This window comes from Ambystoma mexicanum, chromosome 13, assembly GCF_040938575.1.
Source record: "Ambystoma mexicanum isolate Mex_15411 chromosome 13, UKY_AmexF1_1, whole genome shotgun sequence".
Lineage (NCBI taxonomy): Eukaryota > Metazoa > Chordata > Amphibia > Caudata > Ambystomatidae > Ambystoma > Ambystoma mexicanum.
Genome location: NC_090938.1, coordinates 132,642,557 through 132,661,289, shown reverse-complemented (window position 1 = coordinate 132,661,289; position 18,733 = coordinate 132,642,557). Strand labels below are relative to the sequence as shown.

Below are 18,733 nucleotides of genomic sequence, written 5' to 3'. Positions count from 1 at the left end.
CAGCCATTAAGTCAACTGTCCGCTTTGAGAAGGAAAAGGAGACGGGACCTAAAATGTAAGGAGGCAAGGATGATATGACTATACGAATTACACTTAGCAAATATTGGATTGAAGTATAGGCAATGGGCAACAAATAATTGAGTGCTTGGACCCACCCCCCCCCCTTTAGTGACACACGGGCCAATCCCCGTTTAGCAATAGAAACACGGGAACACAAGAGAAAAGAAAGTGAAATTCCACGTCATCTTGAAGACTTCGCCATAGAGACTCGCCCGTTTGGGTAAGCCCACAATAGGCCAGTTGAATGAAAACCACAGGAGGACTCGTGAACTTGTATCTAATGGGTCCCTTTTTCCTCCATAGCGGGCAGAGATTCCTCTTCCGACTGATGCGAGAGGGCTCCCTCTTTCTCCGATTACCAACACACAGCGCCAAGAATTAAAAGATACAAGGTATTCAACACACAGTATAAAAAACAGTGAGTGGACCACGCTAGCGTGTTGAATCACTAGCGAATAACTATGAGAGCCTAGGCCCACCTGTTTTGGGGTACTAGGATAGCTCAAAAAACAAAAATCGAGTTTGAAGAACAGATACTGAAGGACCTGTTCAAGATGCACAGATGTATCTTTTACTGTAACACAATGTCAATAGACTTTAAGCCAAGATTTCTGTTACTGATCAACAGTTGTCTGAGAGTTGAGCAGCATTGAGTAGGTAACTGATACCCCTATTCTCTGTTTACTGCTCCTTGATAGGTGGCGATTCTCTTCCGGGTAAACTGACCAAAGGGCACTACAAACCCATGTATTGAGAATACAACTGCAACTTTGACAAGAAAATTGCAAAGGAATTGCTTTTAGTAGAAAAGCTCGGGTTTTATGTTGTTTACGTTTACTAAGATGGGATGCATGCCTTACTAACCCCGTACACAAGCCCCTGAAGAATTTCCGAGTATTTGACACAAGACACTAAGATCGGAAAGAAACATGTCGGGCACAATTTGTGGTTTTGGAGTGAGATTATGAAAGTGAATGAAGAGTAGAGTGAATGGAATGAGATTAAGTGAGACGTGTTTAATGATTTATGGCCCAGTGTGAACATCAGCACAAGACACTTTAACTGACAAGTAATTGAACTAACATTTACTTGTTGAAGGGGGAAAAGCTCATGCATATACCGCAGTGAACGTGTCTTCTTGATCTTTAATGTAGGAGACTGAATATACACTTTAACAATACACCACATGGTGTTCTTAATATTTGTATGCATTTGAAAAATAAAATGTGTATTTTTTTAATAAACTTATGTCAAAGCAATGGTCTTTTCTCAAACACCATAAGTGAACATGGTACTGAAAGAGAATTCTCCTAGATAAGGTTGCAATTACAATCACAAGCTGTGTGTTTCAAAGAGTTAAGGGTTGATCCCTTCAGTTCGAGGGTATGCTTGTGTATTGTATATCACTCCATCTCTCTTCTTTGTTTGATCAGGTAAACAACCCAATACCTGAACGAAGAATGACACGAGCTCTACAACAGAATAAGAGCAGATTTGTAATTTAGTGTATTATTTGTCCACTTATCAGATCTCTTCGCAGGAAATAACTATTGAATAAAGGTCTATCTTTTGCACAATCATTATCTAACAATTACACAGATATACATGTATTTAAATTAATTTACACATTTTTGCAGCACAAGTCAAACAATATGTTCCATCTGAAACTCACTCATTGCCATCTAGCATGTCTGTGCAAACATAATCTACTCATGTTTTGGTGTCCATGGAAGACAGGTTACATGAACCAGATCCTTCAATTCAAGATGTGGCAAATGAATCGAATATAGAACAGCAAAGCAAGCATACGAAAGAGAGGATGAGAAAATCTCACTACTCCAATGTTTGTAGGCGAAAATGTGATGATACATTCCAAAAAGCAATCATTAGGGACATACATGCCCTAGAGGACGAGACATTCCAGACACTCCCTTAACCTTTAAACATAAGAATTTCTGGCAGTTAAACTTTTGACCAATGTTATTTTGAATAAGTCTGATTATATCCAAATGGCACACAAACATTTAAATATACCAGGTTGCTATACCATCATAACGCCTAACCCAAACAGTAGGATTAGAACATCTGTGACACAGCTAATTACTAAATGGTATAACAAGGGGCTTCTTACTTAAGCAGAAAATCAATTTCTGGTGGTGGAACGTTCCACAATTCCAAATATATATTTTTGACCCAAGATTCAAAAGCAATTTGAATTGATACCAGAGGGCAGGCCAATGTATCTACAGGACACCATGCATGTTTTACAGATACTTAATGAATTGGAACTGAAGATGGGTTATATTTTGGTGACTTTGGATGTTAAATCTTTATATACTTCTATTCAACATGACTTAGCAATTTTGAGTGTGCATTATATATTAAGAGAAAAATAGCTTCTTTTTTTTAGCATATTAAGTTCATGAAAGAGCTATTAGCATTAGACAAAAACGTGTTTTTGTTTAATGGCATATTTTACAAACAAGTGGGTGTTGCCATGGGAGCCAGTTATGCACCGGCAAATCTATTTATGCCTCAGTTTGAGCAGTCATATGCATTGGTAAATCCAGCTTGCGCCCCATAAATGCATATTTGGAGATGCTATTATTGATGTCATTCTAATTTGGAAATGTTCATAAAGTGAATTATTGGAGTTTTTTGGGGACTCGCCTTTACTTAGACAGAGTGCCTCAAGTATAGACATTTTAGCTCCAAGAATTTCCATGACTCCACAGGGGCATGTGACCTATAAGTTCAGAAAAGAATGAGCCGTGAACGCAGTACTGCAAGCTACTAGTTGTCATAAAAAAGGGTCATTAAGCATATACACAAAGGTGACTATAGTAGATCCAAACGTAATTGCAGTCGCAATTGTGACAAGTCAGAATGTGAAAATATACGTGCGTTACGTAAGAATTTGTAGAGTCCAACTGGTGTGGGACTTTACAAGAATTATCCCTTGGGATTCGGTAACCCACCTTTTAATATAGGTCCGTACTACAAAAGTTGGTAGTGTGATTGAGCAGCCAGGCTTATCTTAAGAGGGGTAATGTGAGCTGTAGAGCTGTACAATGAACTCAGTAAATACAGGTATCCAAGTAAACACTTACACACTTAGTTATATTATATTTATTTATATATACACAAGGATAATTAGACAATCTTTAAAAAGCAGCAACTAATAGTAACAATCCCAAAGTTAGGATTTAATTTCAACAAGAGCAATAAAGCAGGCGAGGAAACCTTTCATATATTACACATATTACAACACACTGAGCGACGTAATTTGAGGTCAGTAATAACACTTATTTGTGATCACCATTGCAGTAAGTTAGTTCGATCAGAACATACTTTGTACTTAGAAAAACAGATCCTCCCAGAGGGATGTAAAAACCTGTAAGGGAACAAGCACTGCCAAAGCCAATGGGTTCAGAAGGGAGCCTTTAGGGAGCCAGAACAGCCAAAGTATATGGGCCAGTTCAAAGTTATGATTCTCTCTTCTTAAAAAAAGTTTTTAAATCGTCCGTTCAAATAGAAAAATCACAGAAGGTGAAGAGGAGCCACTTTGAAGCAGCACAAGCTGGAAGGCCATTGCAAGTGAGTTGAGGGCAACTCAAAAGAGGGTAAAAGTACTCCCCAAGCTAGGAAGCACCACAATTGCCAAAAGGTAGATTTACCCCAATCCACACAGTACCTGTGAACTAAGGAATTCCTTCCAGCTGGATGCCTTACTGTTGCAGTGTCGCAGGCCCTTGTTCCTAGTCCTTGGTAGTGGTGATGAAAGGGAGGACGTCTGGTGGGCTTTTGTGGCAGCACTCGAGAGAGGGGCTCTGCAGCAATGGATTCCCCTTGATTCAGCTGCATTTTGTGGTTTTGGCGCTGTTTTCTCAGCGCTGAATAAGAACAAACAGCTCTGGCTAGAGGTTACTTGATCCCTTGGTCCTGGACTCTGGTGAGGGCGGACTATGGATGAAGATTTCCTGCTTCTGTAGGGTCCCCCGAATGCCCAAGAAGTTTTGGCCGGATTCACACCGCTGAAGAAAATGCACTCAATAATGGTCACGGGTCCCCAGAAATTGGGATTCTGCAGCCTTGGAAAGTCAGAGCAAGTCAGGGGTTGCGCCAAAACAAAGCTTGTTTTAAGGCTAGTTGGTTCTACTAGCCCAAGGGAGGAAGTCGACCGGTATGGGTCTTTCCAATATAAACAAAAACTGGGTCAGCACAGCTGCAGGGCTTCACCAGGCAGTTCGCGGTCCAGGGGGGTACTGCAGGCATTTCTTTATGTCTTCGTAAGATGTCGTCCTCCAGTGGTAAACTGCCTGTAGTCCCCAAAACCTTGCATTTTAAGTAAGTTCCCATTCCTTCACAGCCCTAGGCTGTCAACCACCCATCAGGGAGGCTGTCCTCCTGGACAGCCAACTGACCAATCAGAACTGCTTTCACTTTGGCACACTTAGAGACAAAGGACAGGGACGTTTTACAACCCTCCCTCACTTCCTGCCTTTCCAGACATACTGGAGCCTGGGCGGGCTTCAGGGCTGAAGCACAAACAAGGCAAAATGCACAAACTTAAACCCGATTCAAACAGAGTAAAAGCCCAGAAGGAACTAACTGACAAGAAATGGCAAAAAAAGACGACGGGGGCCATTTTGGGAAAATGGTCACCCATGGGTGCTGTACTGCAGCTGAGGAATCAGCCTGCAGATATATGGCACAAGGTAGTAAAAAAGAAACCAATGCTACCAGCCCTTCAAGTTACTTAGTGTAACAGAATGTTACATGAGAAGTGGGATAAAGGAGTTACTATGTAACCACCCCCCCCCCCCAGCACTCCACATATGGTGGTGTGTGCTGGATCCACAAAAGAAAAGGTGAGTAAGACAGCAGTCCTTTTACTATTCTTGGGAACAGTAATCCAACTAAGAAAATATAGTTAAACGTTAAAAGAAGTCCAAGGGACTTCTCAGTGGCCCTGCACAAAAGGGGATGCGTGTCACAATGCAAAAAGCAGATGCCTATGGAGTTTACAAGTCTCCATTAACCTCTTAATTGCCAAGGACGACGTATCTCGTCCTTGACATTACTTCCATAGTGCCAAGGATGAGATAGTTTGTCCTTTTTGGTAATCTGTGTTGTGCGATCCCTGCAAAGCAGGGATCGCACAAAACTAATCAACCGCCAGGCTATGTGAGGGGGAGGTCCCTCCCCATGGCCCGGGGGTTGGATTACGTTCACTTTAATGTCGGCGTGCGCAATCCGACATGAAACTGAAAGTAATATTACCTCGGCAGCCATTTTTGGCTGCCACAGTGAAGAGGGAAGGTAAGAGCCCTTCTTCTCCCTCGATCTCTGGCTTTTTTGAGCCGATGATGAGATCGAGGGAGGTGTCGTTGGAAAGGGGAGACTCTTTTTGAGGCATTGCTGATCACGGATCAGGCGTAGAGCGCTCGATCCACGGGCAGCAAATGCCTGTGAAACACAATGGATGGGTTTGTGACGTGTGGGGCTGCTTATAAGGTAAGCGGCCCCCTCTCCCCCGAAGCATGGGGCTGTAGGTTTGGGCCTGTAGGGAAGGGCCCAAATCCGAAAATGAAAAAACAATGGGTTGCTGTGGAGGAAGTCCCCCCACCCCCCATTAGACCACCATGGAAATTTATGGAAAGCGGGGTGGCCCTCCCCCCAACCCAAGTGGATGGGAGGGCACCTCATGTAGCCCTCGCTGGGGGCAGATTTCTGCCTGTAGGAAGGGCCATATGCCCCCAGGGAGGACATGAGGTCCCCCCCATCCAATGGGGGCAGGGGTGGAGAGGGCCACCAGGAAAGTATGGGCAGGCCCCCCAAAGGATGGGGCCTGCAGGTTAGGGCCCCGCTGGGGCAGATTGGTGTCCATCTGTCTCTAGGGATGGACCCAAACCAAAAAAACAAATACATGGTTGGTTTTGGGGGAGTGCGCCCCCCCCACTAGACCACCAGGGAAATATTTTATGGTAAGGGGGTGGCCCTCTTCCCCCCCACCCCAAATGGAAAGGGGGCACCTCATGTAGCCCTCCCTGGCGGCAGAATTCTGTCCCTAGGAAGGGCCGTCCACCCCCAGGGAGGACTACATGAGGTGCCCCCATCCATTGGGGGGGCACCAGGAAAGTGTGGGAAGGCCCCCCCAAAGGATGGGACCTGCTGGTTAGGGCCCCCCAGAGCAGATGGGTACCTATATGCCCCTAGGGATGGGCCCTCTCCCCCCACCCAAAATGGAGGGGGGGCACCTCATGCAGCCCTCCCTGGGGGCAGATATCTGCTCCTAGGAAGGGGGATCTGACCCCAGGGAGGGCTGCATGAGATGCCCCACATCCATCTGGGGTGGAGGCGAGAGGGGCACCACAAAACACGGGACAGGTCCCCAATGGATGAGGCAGTAGGTTTTGGGCACCTTGGGGGCAGATTGGCACACTAATGTGCCCATCTGCGCCAAGGGAAGTTGGGTAAAAAAAGGAAAGTGGTAGGATGCATTTTAGGGGGGGGGGTTGAGGGGCTCCCTAAACCACCAGGGAATGTTGAAATGTAAAGGGGGTGGCGGGAAGAGTGCCACACACCTAGGGTGCCCAAAACCTACTGCCCCATCCATTGGGGGGGGGGGCCCGTCCCACGTTTTGTGGTGGCCCTCCCCCCCCCCTCCAAATGGATGTCATGCATCCCTGGAGCTGCCGCTGTGCTTGGGGACAGTACACCCACATGGTAAATTGATGTCCAAGGCCGGGGACACCCCTCCAACCGTCATGGAGTTCTGGCTGGACTGCGTTACAGCTTTTCCCCTCGGTGAGGTATTGCCGAACTGCCGCAACTCCCTGGTGGGGAAAAATTGTAACACAGGCCATCAAGAACTCCAGGACGGTTGGAGGTGATGTCCCCGCCTTGCACATCCGTTTACCATGCGAGTGTGCCGTCCCCAAGCACAGCAGCAGCTCCAGTGAGCCCCGGCAGGTTCCCCTTCCCTCCCCCAAGGGAAATTCTGTATCGCGGCCCAGCCTGTGCTCCAGGATGGTCGGGGATGATGCCTTGTGCTGCTGTCTCCCATGTGGGATGACCATCCCTAAAATGCAGCGGCAGTCCCAGGGAGCCTCAGCAGGGTCCCAGTCCTTTCCCAGTCGGGAGAAGGTGTAACGCAACCCAGCCAGAGCTCAAGGGTGGTAGGGGCTCACATCCCTGGCCTTAGGCAGCTAACTCCCATGTGGGTTGAACGTCCCCAAGCCCAGCGTTGGTTCCAGGGAGGCCCAGGAAATTCCCCGACTTTTCCCGGAGGGAGAAGCTGTAACGCAGGCCAGCCAAAGCTCCAGCAAAGTCAGGGGTAATGTCCCTGGCCATGGGCACCCGTCTCGCATGTGGGTTTTTGCCAGGGCTTGTGGGTAATACATTCTGGGACGATTCGTGCAAGTCAGACCTCTGGATTCCCAAGAGAGTCTTTTCAGAAATGCATAGGGTTCCATGCTTTTCCTTGGCGGCTTCGACATCCTAGGCCCAAATCTGTAGGTTGTCCACATGAGCAAGATTCCTGAAAATCTGCTCTGCTGACCGTGTTTTAGCCTGTTCCCTTTGCGCCCAGGTAGGTGCACCCACAAATGAGGTAGCGCTTTTTCGTCGGGACACCTGTGGGAACACGGGAAGGTAGGCCATTTGTTGGTGGCGTGTTTCGGTGGTTGAGCAGAGTGAAATGTGCGAAAATTGTGGGTTTGTTTCGCCTCATTTTAGACTTTGCCAGGGGTACTGGGTAATAAATTCTGGGATGATTTGCGCAAGTCAGACCTCTGGATTCCCACGTGTCCTCTTTTCGGAAATGCCTGTAGTTCCCCGTTTTCCTTGATGGCTCAAAACACCCTAGGCCCAAATCTGTAGGTTATCCGCATGAGCAAAAGGTCTGAAAATCTGCTGTGCCGAAAGACTTGGGATAACCCGTGTTTTAGGCTTTTCCCTTTGCGCCCAAGTAGGTGCACCCACCCATGGGAACGCGGGAAGGTACGACATTTGCTGTGTTTGCGCGGTTTCTATAACGTTTCAACCCATTTGCTGCTGCCCTTTAACACACAAGCCTTTAATTGCCCAAATGTGACCTACATTTACTCACTGCTTTAAGCACTATACACTTTTGTAACCTGCACAAGTCACCTACCCTTCAAAAAGTCTGCCTGTGCTCTTTCAAAAAAATGTATGCTTGCAGTACGTCTGTTTAGGCTGTAAGCATAAAACTCCTGTGTACCATGGCTCCGTTTTTTGGCTTGTGGTACCGCTTGTTTTGTAAAACATTAAAAAAAAAATTGTAATTTCTTAACTGGAAGAGTCGGGGGGGCTTTAGTGGAGCATTGTTTTTCTCAGAATTCACAAAAGCCATTGCCTTACCGGGCCAACCATGTCCACCACATACTTTTTTGTATGTCATTTTCTCGATTTTCCCCCCAAACTATGGAATTTTTCCCTACATAGTTGTTACCTGACCTGTGCAAATCACCCCTTCCTAAACTTGGAATTTTGTCTACCTTTTTAGCTTTCCTACCCTTTTCTTCCATTCCGTCCACGCATGTCCTATAGGAAAAAAAGGCCAAAATCTCCTACCTCTCACTAAAGGGTTGGTAACCATATCAAAATATGGAGAGGAGGAGGCCGAAGGTAGCCTGAAATGACCTGGGTGTCATCCGCATAGCACTCAAAGTTGGGGCAGAGAGCGGTGATGCGATGGGCAAGGAGTGGCAGGTATTGGTTGAACAGCCAGGGAGAGAGGTTAGACACCTGGGGGACACCACAGGTAGAGAAAAAGAGGAATGGCCCAATTACCGCATGGGCAGAATTATCAGTCTTCAAACACGGGTTTCTGAGTACTCGTGATACTAGTCACTAATAGAGGGTGATGGTCACTAGCCAAAGTGTTAATTTTCAGCCAGGATAACACATTAAGGGACAGGGCAACCGCCTGTATTAATCAGCATTCAGAACGTCAAAGCTTGGCTCAGGTGTCACCTAAATCTGTGATAAAATGATGTTGCATTTCTGTGCACTGACCATGCAAGTGTAGCCATTAATGTGCAAGCATGTTACATTTTCTCTGCTGATTCGATTATCCAATTAGTTGTTTTGTCTGTTTTTTTGTTCTTGTCCCCTCTTCCCTTTTGTTCTCTTGCTTAATTGCTTTGGCCATTATACCTTGGTATTCTGTTTATGGTTGTTTTTACTCAATATGGACTTGTTGTATTTTAATGGTACAACATACCTCGCCCGTCGCAAAAACGTCTTAAAATGTATTATTTTGTACTATGTTATTTTTGTATCATGTTATGTTAACCTAAGCCAGGAAGAACAACTGTGGTTGAAACAAGTGTTGGCTGTTTTCGCTATGATTAAAATTGGGTGTTAATTATTGCGATCTGTGCAGTGTGGTTGTGCATCCATTGAATTAAAACTTAAATGCAGTACATTCCATAATGGAAGGTAGACCGAGGCAGCAAGACAAAGGCAGTAGGGGGCAGACATGCTAAATAGAAAGGATGAGCCCCCACTGCGCTCTCCCGTCTGGTTAGGTCAAAGCCAGGTGTCGGCTGAAGCCAGTCGTTGGTCCAGACGTCCATTTCGGTGTACAGAATAAGGCATCGAGATGCTCCGGAGATCAGCTGTCGAAGTGCGGTAACTTATAAGAGTAGTTTGGATGTAATTACCTCCAAAAGTAGCTTTCTGCTACGGACTCTCTGAAAATGCAACCAACCACAATGGTGGGAAAAAATTATTTGAGGGATCGGGATGTGCAAGGGATTATGGGTACAGGGTATGTCACACTAGGGATAGTATTACAGTCACGCCCTGTCGTCCCTTTTTGAACTTCGAAAAACTTCATGTGAAATACCCTGCAACTTTCACAGCCTATGCAAAGACTGCGATTCTAAGCAGATCCACAAGCCTCAGAAATCGGTTTTATAGTGTTGGTCTGATAATAGTTGACTAGAGGTTTTACTTGGTAGGGTGTAATTTAAAGGCCCAATTGTATTTTTGTACAAACCCATCCTAAATGGAATTATTGGTGTTGCTCTGTGTAGACTCATTGTAGCCATAGACCACTATCACACTTCTCCTGAGTCCAAGCCTTTCCGCTCTGATACCAATCTTGATTGGGTTTGGCTAAACTATGTGTCTAGTCTATATGTTCACCATAATAGGGTGGGCTCGCAATGTCCTTTGGAAATCCACCTTAACATAGTACCAATAAGCACAAAGTAGCCGCAGATGTTGAGGAAGACTGACAACATGCTGGTTGTTAAATAATGTTTATTTTACTGCATTTACAAAGAAAGACAAGACATTGCACCCAAGTATAAAGAATAAAAATGTATTATCGTCTCTTAAACCGACACTGCAAATACGCATCATTTGTCAGTCAGTGCTTTGAGGCATCATGGAAGTTCGAGTGGAGATTGGGCATAGTGTGATTTGCCCTAAGGAGATCACCAACATAGTAGCTATTCTGACTACAGAGTGCACGCTGGCTCAGCGGAGAGCAAAAAGTGCTGGCCCTAACCTTTTAGTGCATTTAGGACAAAGTTAACCTCACAGTTAAATGGCATAGGATAGCAAAAGTAAGCAAACATACCACCGGAGACGCCTCATGACCACCAAGTTCTCCCAAATGACCATGCAAGCACACTTTGGGGCTGAAGTCCTTTCAAACCAATTCGAAAAAGGCTGCATAAGGAACTGCAGGTTGGTCACTAAGCTTGTAGTTGTGTTGAATAAGTCTACCATGTCTGTTTCCCCATGGATAAAACTCAGTTTGGGATTGCAGAGACAGACTTCTAACATTTGGGATTGAGTTGGATGGAGCCTTAGTCAATGAGTAACAGACTGCTGTGGGTCAGACACTCACGGTGAGGATAAGAAGGTTGGATGACCCATAGAGGGGTACAACAATAAGTAACTTTGTACAATCAAGTGAGAAAAGAGGAACACAGATCAGCCTTATAAAGAGTGGGAGTTATGAGAAACGTGGACCAAACAGTAGGTAGATGGATAGAATAATAAAAATGTAATTAGGGCAAATGAAGTACAGTACAAATGGGTCAGATTTACAAGTGACATGGGGGAGAGGGAGCACCAGACTAAATTAATGTGGTTAATATGAGCAAACGCAAACCAGTCAATTTAAGGTGAGGCAAAGGGGAATAATGACGAACAAGAGGTAGGGCAGGAGAAAGAAGAGTTAAGGAGAAACTGAAGTACTGGATTGCCAAGAAATCTGACTAGGATAATTCACAACGGTACAATCTTGAAAATGGAGCAAAGTTGCTTGCAAACATTTAGAACGGCCTCTCCAGCCGAAACATCCACACATAGTAAAAACATGCAATGGTTCAAGACTCCAATATCTTCAGCCGTAGAATGCAGTTGGTTTCTGCATAGACCATCTTGAGTGCTGGAGCGTCCATGAGCAGCTTGTAATATACATGAGAATAGGTTTGGTCCATTAGGGCAGACAAGCTTCTGTTCCCCCAAACTCCTTCCCACGGCAATACACAATGTGCCCGACTGAGCAAAGGGGTTTGAGACCTGAAAACAAACCTTAAAAAGTCTAATTGTTTATGTGACCCACTTAGGAAAGGCAGTTGGGCCCACTGGTGCAATGTAAATTTTAAAAACCTAATCAGCAATATTAAGCAGCAGACTCCTCTCTGATACAAATCACAGGAAGAAATTCCCCATTAAACAATACCTTGAACCCAAACACAGCTTTGAATTTGAAAAATCAGAAGCACTGTAAAAGCATCTTGTTGCATTCCAAATCTTTGTCACTGTGGAAAGCCTTTCGGGGACCCAAAACAGGCTTTATGGATCTGGCCTCCTCAGTGAGGAGGAGGCTGGGACCCTACTGCGTTTATCCTCTTAGCACGGAAAGTACCAGTCGCAACGTCGTAGGGCAGACTAAGCATCAAATGGAGAATGCTGAGGAGATCGTTTACAACAATCCAACTGGTTCACAAGATTTCTATATGAGGACAGATGATAGATTGGATGAAAGGTTCTCAGTTAACGTGCCAACCAAATTGACCCCTAGGCCCAATGGTCCATTGTTAAACTTAAAAAAGGAGGTAGTGGGTGAGTAAAAATAAAAAAGGAAAAAAAGATCTACAATGGTTTACAAAGTTTTCATTCATTTCCAATCCCTCTAACCCAATAGGACTGCCACCCACAATGGCCATTCTAGTTCCTTCTGGGGAATATGTCCTTTGAAGATTACTCAGTAAGCAATGAATCCAGAAGCGCAAGGGCCACCAGTGCTGGGTCTTTATTCCAGTCTATTTGCTGGTCATCTTTGGCAAGTCCAATGAAGGCAGAGGATCATAAAGTTTCCCTGTGGCCAGACACTTGGCCACAGGAACTAGAATATCAAATATTTGAAAAGTTTCCAAGTATGATTTTGTCTCCACAAAAACGCAGACAAGACTTGAGTCTGACAATAGGTAGGGTACGTGGGCAGAGGAAGAGTAGGAAAGAGGGTGAAGGGTGCAGGGACATACATTTGTACTTTCTGCAAAAAAAGCACATGGGGAGGGTGGAGTGGGGGAGGAAGACTGATCAGGGAGGGTTCCTATGATTCAAGCCAAGGGTGCCTTAGACATTCAGCTGCCGTGGCTCGTTTTTCAGGGACTAGCTCCAGCATCGGTACAAGGAAGTCTGTGAACCCGGCAGCCTCCTCTTGGGTCCACTCATATTTTTCCACCAGTACTTCAAAAAGGCCCCATGGCTTCAACTTAGTGATGTGCTTCAGCTCACCTGCAAAACAGAGAAATATATAAAGAACTGGATATTACCAATTGGACTACATACACAGGTTGGCTGCTCATTGTGTACGCTACAACTCTAAGCGATCCTACACACCGGTAGTGAAGATATCTAAAAAAATGCCTAGTAAGATTAACATAAACCAATCCCCCCCCCTCCTCCCACTGCCCCTCCAATGCGGTCATCGGCTTTCAGTGCACACTTTAACAGGCACTCCATATTGACTTCAAGTGCAAACTACACACTCCATTCTTCGGAGGCAATGAGTACATGCATGTGCTCCAAACATCCAATACCAATACATTTTATCGAACAGCTCTTAAATGAATCAAGTTTACTTCTGTAGCAGTAACACTGGCTCAGTATTCTATGCAGAGATTAAGAATCGTGCAGGAAATGTTAACAATCCAAGGCTGCCCCATGTTCTAAAATATGGATACCATCCTCCTGTATCCCCAGGAGCTCGGCCAAGGCTAAGTCTTCTCCACAAGCCAAGGTATTACTCTCAGTCTTGTATAGGAGCAATACTGCATACTACTAACCAGCGCTTCCCAGATAGACTAAAGGCGTGGAAATAAAGAGGAAGAAAAAGGGGCGGGGAAAAACGTTTTTCCTGCTTTAAGAAACTTTTTTTTTTAAAAAGGCAAAACGTCAAACTCTGGAAAAAGACCCTGAGCTAAAAATACCACAGCTGAAAACGCATCAATCTTGGAAACCCAACATTTGAAGATTTCAGATTGGAGGCGGTCTACATTTCAAAAAGGCACCTCCAATTCAAAGTATGAATGAACTGTTTCAGCTGTACAAAGATGCACACACAAAACATGCAGCATGCTCATTCCCAAACGTTTATGTGCCATTATGCAGGACAACACGTTAAAAGGCTACAGACAGACAAAGACTGGATTTAATTAGATGGTCGATTGATGGAAAGCCCCGCTATGATGCAGAGCCATTTAACAATACAATAGTCCTTAGGTGGCCTATGACTACAGGTCTGCCTAAAAAGATTTTAATATCTCACCCCAATGAAAAATTGGTTCAAATGAAGAAAACATCTGGAGCGAATAAGATGAACAAGTTACTCTCTTACCTGGTAACGTTCTTTCGATGGGATGGTCCGACGACGTATTCCATATCTATGACAGTAATCACCACAGCTGTGCAGCTTCGGAAAAACTGCGGCGTCTGCGTCGATGACGTCGATACGCCCGTAGCCTCAGTTATAGTTTTTTCCCAGAACGTGTGCCACCAGTCTTCTGCCAGTCTGACGCACAAAGCCTTGTGGAAACGTAAGCTGCAATCACATAAGAAATTCTGTAGCGGGGAAGGTAGGGAGGGAGCGATATGGAATACGTCGTCGGACCATCCCATCAAAAGAACGTTACCAGCTAAGAGTAACTTGTTCTTCGAGGGGATTGGGTCCTCCGACGTATTCCATATCTATGATAGACTCCCAAAGCAGTAATAATGCAACGAGGTGGGAAAAGAATTAAACAGAAATTTAGCATGCCCAATCATATTGCGGAGTAAAGGACCGCCTTGCCAAAGGCCAGATCCTGCCCCCGGATGGAATCGAGGGAATAGTGACGTACAAAAGTATGTACCGAAGCCCAGGTGGCTGCATCACAGATGTTTCGAATAGGAACACCCCTCTGCAGGGCAGTAGAGGCAGCCATACCCCTGCTAGAATGGGCCCTTAAGCCGACCGGTGGGTCCTTACCCGCCAAGCGGTAACACTCAGACTTTGTCTCGATGGATTATTTTGGCTGTTTCGTCACAGCCTGTCCCAAACGCTTTCCAGCGTAACCAATGAAGAGCTGATCGTCCACTCTGACCCGGGACATGCGTGAAATATAAAAGCTTAACGCTCTCCTAGGATCAAGCCTATGGAGCCTCTCCTCTTCCTTACCAGGATGTGGAGGATAAAATGCCAGAAGAACAACCTTCTGGCCTAAATGAAATTCCGATACCACCTTCGGAAGAAAAGAAGGACCAACTCTAAGGACAACCCTGTCCTTATGAAACACAGTGAAGGGTGGCTTAACTGAAAGTGCCTGTAACTCACTCACTCTGCGAGCGGAAGTGACCGCAACCAAAAATACAGTTTTAAGAGTTAACAGTCTCAAAGGGCATGTATGCAAAGGCTCAAACGGAGCGCCCATCAGAAACTTGATAACAAGGTTCAAATCCCAACCGGGCACCTGGAAAGGCGACGGAGGGAACACATTAGTGAGCCCTTTCAGAAACTGAGAAATTAAAGGAATTTTAAAATAGGAACACTCTTCAGACGAGCGCTTAAAAAATGGACAGCACCGCCAGGTAACCTTTAATGGTACCCACTTGAAGGCCCCTGTGGGCCAAAGAAAGCCAAAAAGACAGAAACATGGGGATTTCACATGCAAAAGGATCCACATTCTTAACCCTGCACCAGTCGCAGAACTTTCTCCAACGGCAACGGTACAGAGACTTTGTTGCAGGCCTTCTGGCCGAGAGCAACACCTCCATCACTTCTTCAGGGAGGTCCCAATCCTTATACCTCAACCTTTCAGAAACCAAGCGTGAAGGTTGAGGGACCTGACCTCTGGATGGAGAACCTGACCCCCTCCCGTGAGAGCAGATCGTCTCGGTAGGGAAGACGACGTGGAGGGCAGATGGACAAGTCGAGAAGGTCTGGGTACCACGTCCTCCGTGCCCACGCCGGAGCAATGAGGATCATCCGGGAACAGAACCTCCGCAGTACTTGCGGGATGACGGGTACTGGAGGAAATGCGTACAGCAGTGGGAAAGACCACTCCACCATAAACACGTCTCCTAAGGCTCCGTTTGGAGGAAATTCCAGCTAGCAGAACCTCTCGCACTTCCGGTTGACACTGGGAGGCGAAGAGATCCACTTGAGGGGGTCCCCCAAAGGGTAAAGATCTCCAGGAGAATCTCCTGGGCGACTGAAGACGGCACCTGAACAGGGTCCGACATCCTGCCGGAGGACAGACCACTGGAGCTTGAGTGCCCATTGCAAAGATCTCATCCGCAACCTGGCCTCTGGCACCAGAAGAATGCAGGATGCCATGAGGCCGAGCAATCTCAAGAACACGAACGCTGGGAGAGTCTGGGCAAGTTGAAACTTGTGCACCATCTGCTGAATGTGATGAGCCCTCACCTGGGGAGGAAAACACTGCCCCAGGGACGTGTCGAGCACTGCTCCGATGTACTGGAGCCTCTGAGTTGGTGCCAAATGGGACTTCTTCAAATTGAGGGAGAAGCCCAGCTTGTGGAGGGAGTGGCAGGTGACCGACAGATGATCCAGGACTTGCTTCCAGGACTTGCTCGGGAGAGCGCGCCCTGATCAACCAATCGTCCAGGTAGAGGTAGACATGAATCCCCCTTTCCTGAGGTGCACTGCAACCACTACCATGAGCTTGGTGAAGACCCTCGGGGCGGAGGTCAATCCGAACGGCAGGACCCGAAACTGAAAGGGCGAGTTGCCAACCGCGAACCACAGGTACTTCCTGTGCGTTGGATGGATCGGCACATGAAAATAAGCGTCCTTGAGGTCGAGAGACACCAACCAGTCCTGAATTTGAAGGGCCTGGAGGACTTGAGAGTAACCATCTTGAACTTGTCCTTCTTGAGGAATTTGTTCAAACCGCGCAAGTCCATGATGGGTCTCAATCCCCCATCTTTCTTGGAAATCAAAAAATAAGGGGAATACCATCCCTTGTTCCTCTCCGCTACAGGCACCAGTTCTATGGCGCCTTTCTCCAGCAGGGATTGAATTTCCTGCGCAAGGAGCGGATCCGGACTCTTCAAAGAGATTCCCCGGTGGATTGTCTTGAGGCCTCTGCCGGAAAGGAAGACAGTAGCCGTGGGTTATGATCTCCAGAACCCACACATCTGAAGTAATGGCGCGCTACTCCGCAAGATGCTGCGCCAGCCTTCCCCGAACCGGCGAACCATGCGACATGGCCTCATGACTGAGCTGAAGCGGCTGCGGCTTTGCCTGAGGGCAAAGAGGCAACAGCCCGAGTGGCCTTGGCACCTCGAGTACCTTGTTTTCCACTTCTGGCACTCCTACGGTGGCCCCTTTGACTGGCAGCTCCTCTCGCTTTACCAAAGGATGAGTAATAATGAAAGGAACCTCCCCTCCATTGCTGTCCCCTAGGACGAAAAGGCAGAGGTTGTCGAACTACCGCACCCAACGACTTCGCTGCAGCTTTCGAGGTCTGCAACCTCTTAAAGGCTCTCGTCAGCCTTGCTGCCAAACAGATGTTCCCCATCAAAGGGCATGTTGAGGAGCTGGGCCTGCACATCAGGAGCAAACCCTGACTTCCGCAACCACGCAAACCTGCGTATCACGGTGCTCGCCGCCATGGACCGGCTGATGCAATCTGCCATGTCCAAACCCGACTGAACGGCCTCGCACATGGCATCCTTGCCACCCTGAACCATGGCAAGGAAACCATCCCGTTCGTCCCCTTCGGGAATATGTTCCGCCGCCAAGGAAACAGTTCCACAGAGTGTGCGTGAAACGAGACAAGGTACATATGGAGTTGGCTGCCTGAAGCGCCATACCCCCTGCAGAAAACACTTTCTTCGCCCAGCCGTCAAAACGCTTGTCGTCCCCATCAGGAGGGATGGTAGGGTACGACGCCTGCTTGGCCAGGGCCGTAGCCGCCTGCACCACTAAACTCTCCGAACTCTCCGGAGTGCTTGGACAAGTAGCAGGGGTCACTACTGGCTGGGCAGTATTTTCGTGGAAAAGACTTGCTCACTGCCGGAGACTCTCCGCAGCAGTTCAAGCCGCCGCCACCCTCCTCTGTAGAGCCATATGAAACGGCAGTACCGGGTCACTTGGTGGACCAATGTCGAGGATATCCGTAAGGTCATCCTGAACAAACTCCCCTGGGGAGAAGACCATCCCAAGTACTCGGTGACCCTTGACATAAGGCGCCGGTACAAAGAATCGGCATGAGAGTCAGGCTCAGGCCTTCAAAACTCCACCTCCGGAGAGGTGTCCAGCCCACTAGCATCATGCAGGGACTGCCACAGGTCCTCAAACTGGCTACGGCCCGACAGAATCTCGTCTGGCACCGTGTCAGGCACCATGCCATCATCAGAGCCCTCATCCACCTCTGAAATAAACTCCAGATGGCGGTAAGAAGGCACAGAACTTGAACCAAAGCCATGCTTGACCAGAGCCTTTCTAGGTGGTTCCCCGCGAGCCACGGGGTACCCCCGTCGACACAGCCTCGAAAGGCGTCGAGTGAAACGGCGTTGACGACTGACGCGGCGCCGACAGCGTCGACACAGGCCTCGAAGGCAGAGCCCCGAGCGCGTCCTTTGACATCCTGGGTGCCGATGGCGTCGACGACTTCTTCGGAGGCAGAGCCTCGAGAGTCAGTCGATGACCTCGGCGTCACAGGCGTCGATGTCTTCCTCGAAGACTTCACAGGTTCATGCGGTCTTGAGCGCGTCGAGGACCGGGACCTGGACCGGGCATGCCGAGAAAGATTCCCTTGTCCGAGCGGCTTTCCCGCGAATCGTGACGACCACCCGAGCCCAAAGGCGTGCGAGCGGAGTCTCTCGGCTGATCACGACCGACCCCACTCGGAGGCGCGGACTGTCCAGTGCCCTGCGATTCGAGAATCGCCAACATTTTCTTCCCGAAGGAAGCCCATTCCTCCGGTGTCACATGCTTGGTGGGGTGAGCGACCCGCCGACGGCGGAGTCCTCGGATGAGGACGGGGAAGGCGACCAATGACTGCGCTTCCGGAAGTGCCACGAAGAGGCAGAGGGGTGGCGAGACTGACTCTGGGACCGAGATCCACTTGACTTCCGACGACGACGCGGAGAGTCGCCCCTCGAGTCG

The 18,733-nt window shown here is 47.5% G+C and overlaps 1 protein-coding gene across 4 annotated transcripts in view; it reads right to left on the bottom strand.

Annotated features, from left to right (window-relative positions):
- Positions 1–10,339: 10,339 nt before the first annotated feature.
- SRPK1 (SRSF protein kinase 1) overlaps positions 10,340–18,733 on the bottom strand; it is a 936,001-nt gene continuing 927,607 nt past the window's right edge. For 2 of the 4 annotated variants that reach the window (XM_069633440.1, XM_069633438.1), the window contains one exon: positions 10,340–12,855. In XM_069633440.1, the coding sequence (XP_069489541.1) occupies positions 12,671–12,855 (185 nt within the window). In that variant the 3' untranslated portion in view covers positions 10,340–12,670. The remainder of the gene's footprint in view (positions 12,856–18,733) is intronic. The other 2 variants (XM_069633441.1, XM_069633439.1) reach the window with 2 other exon arrangements.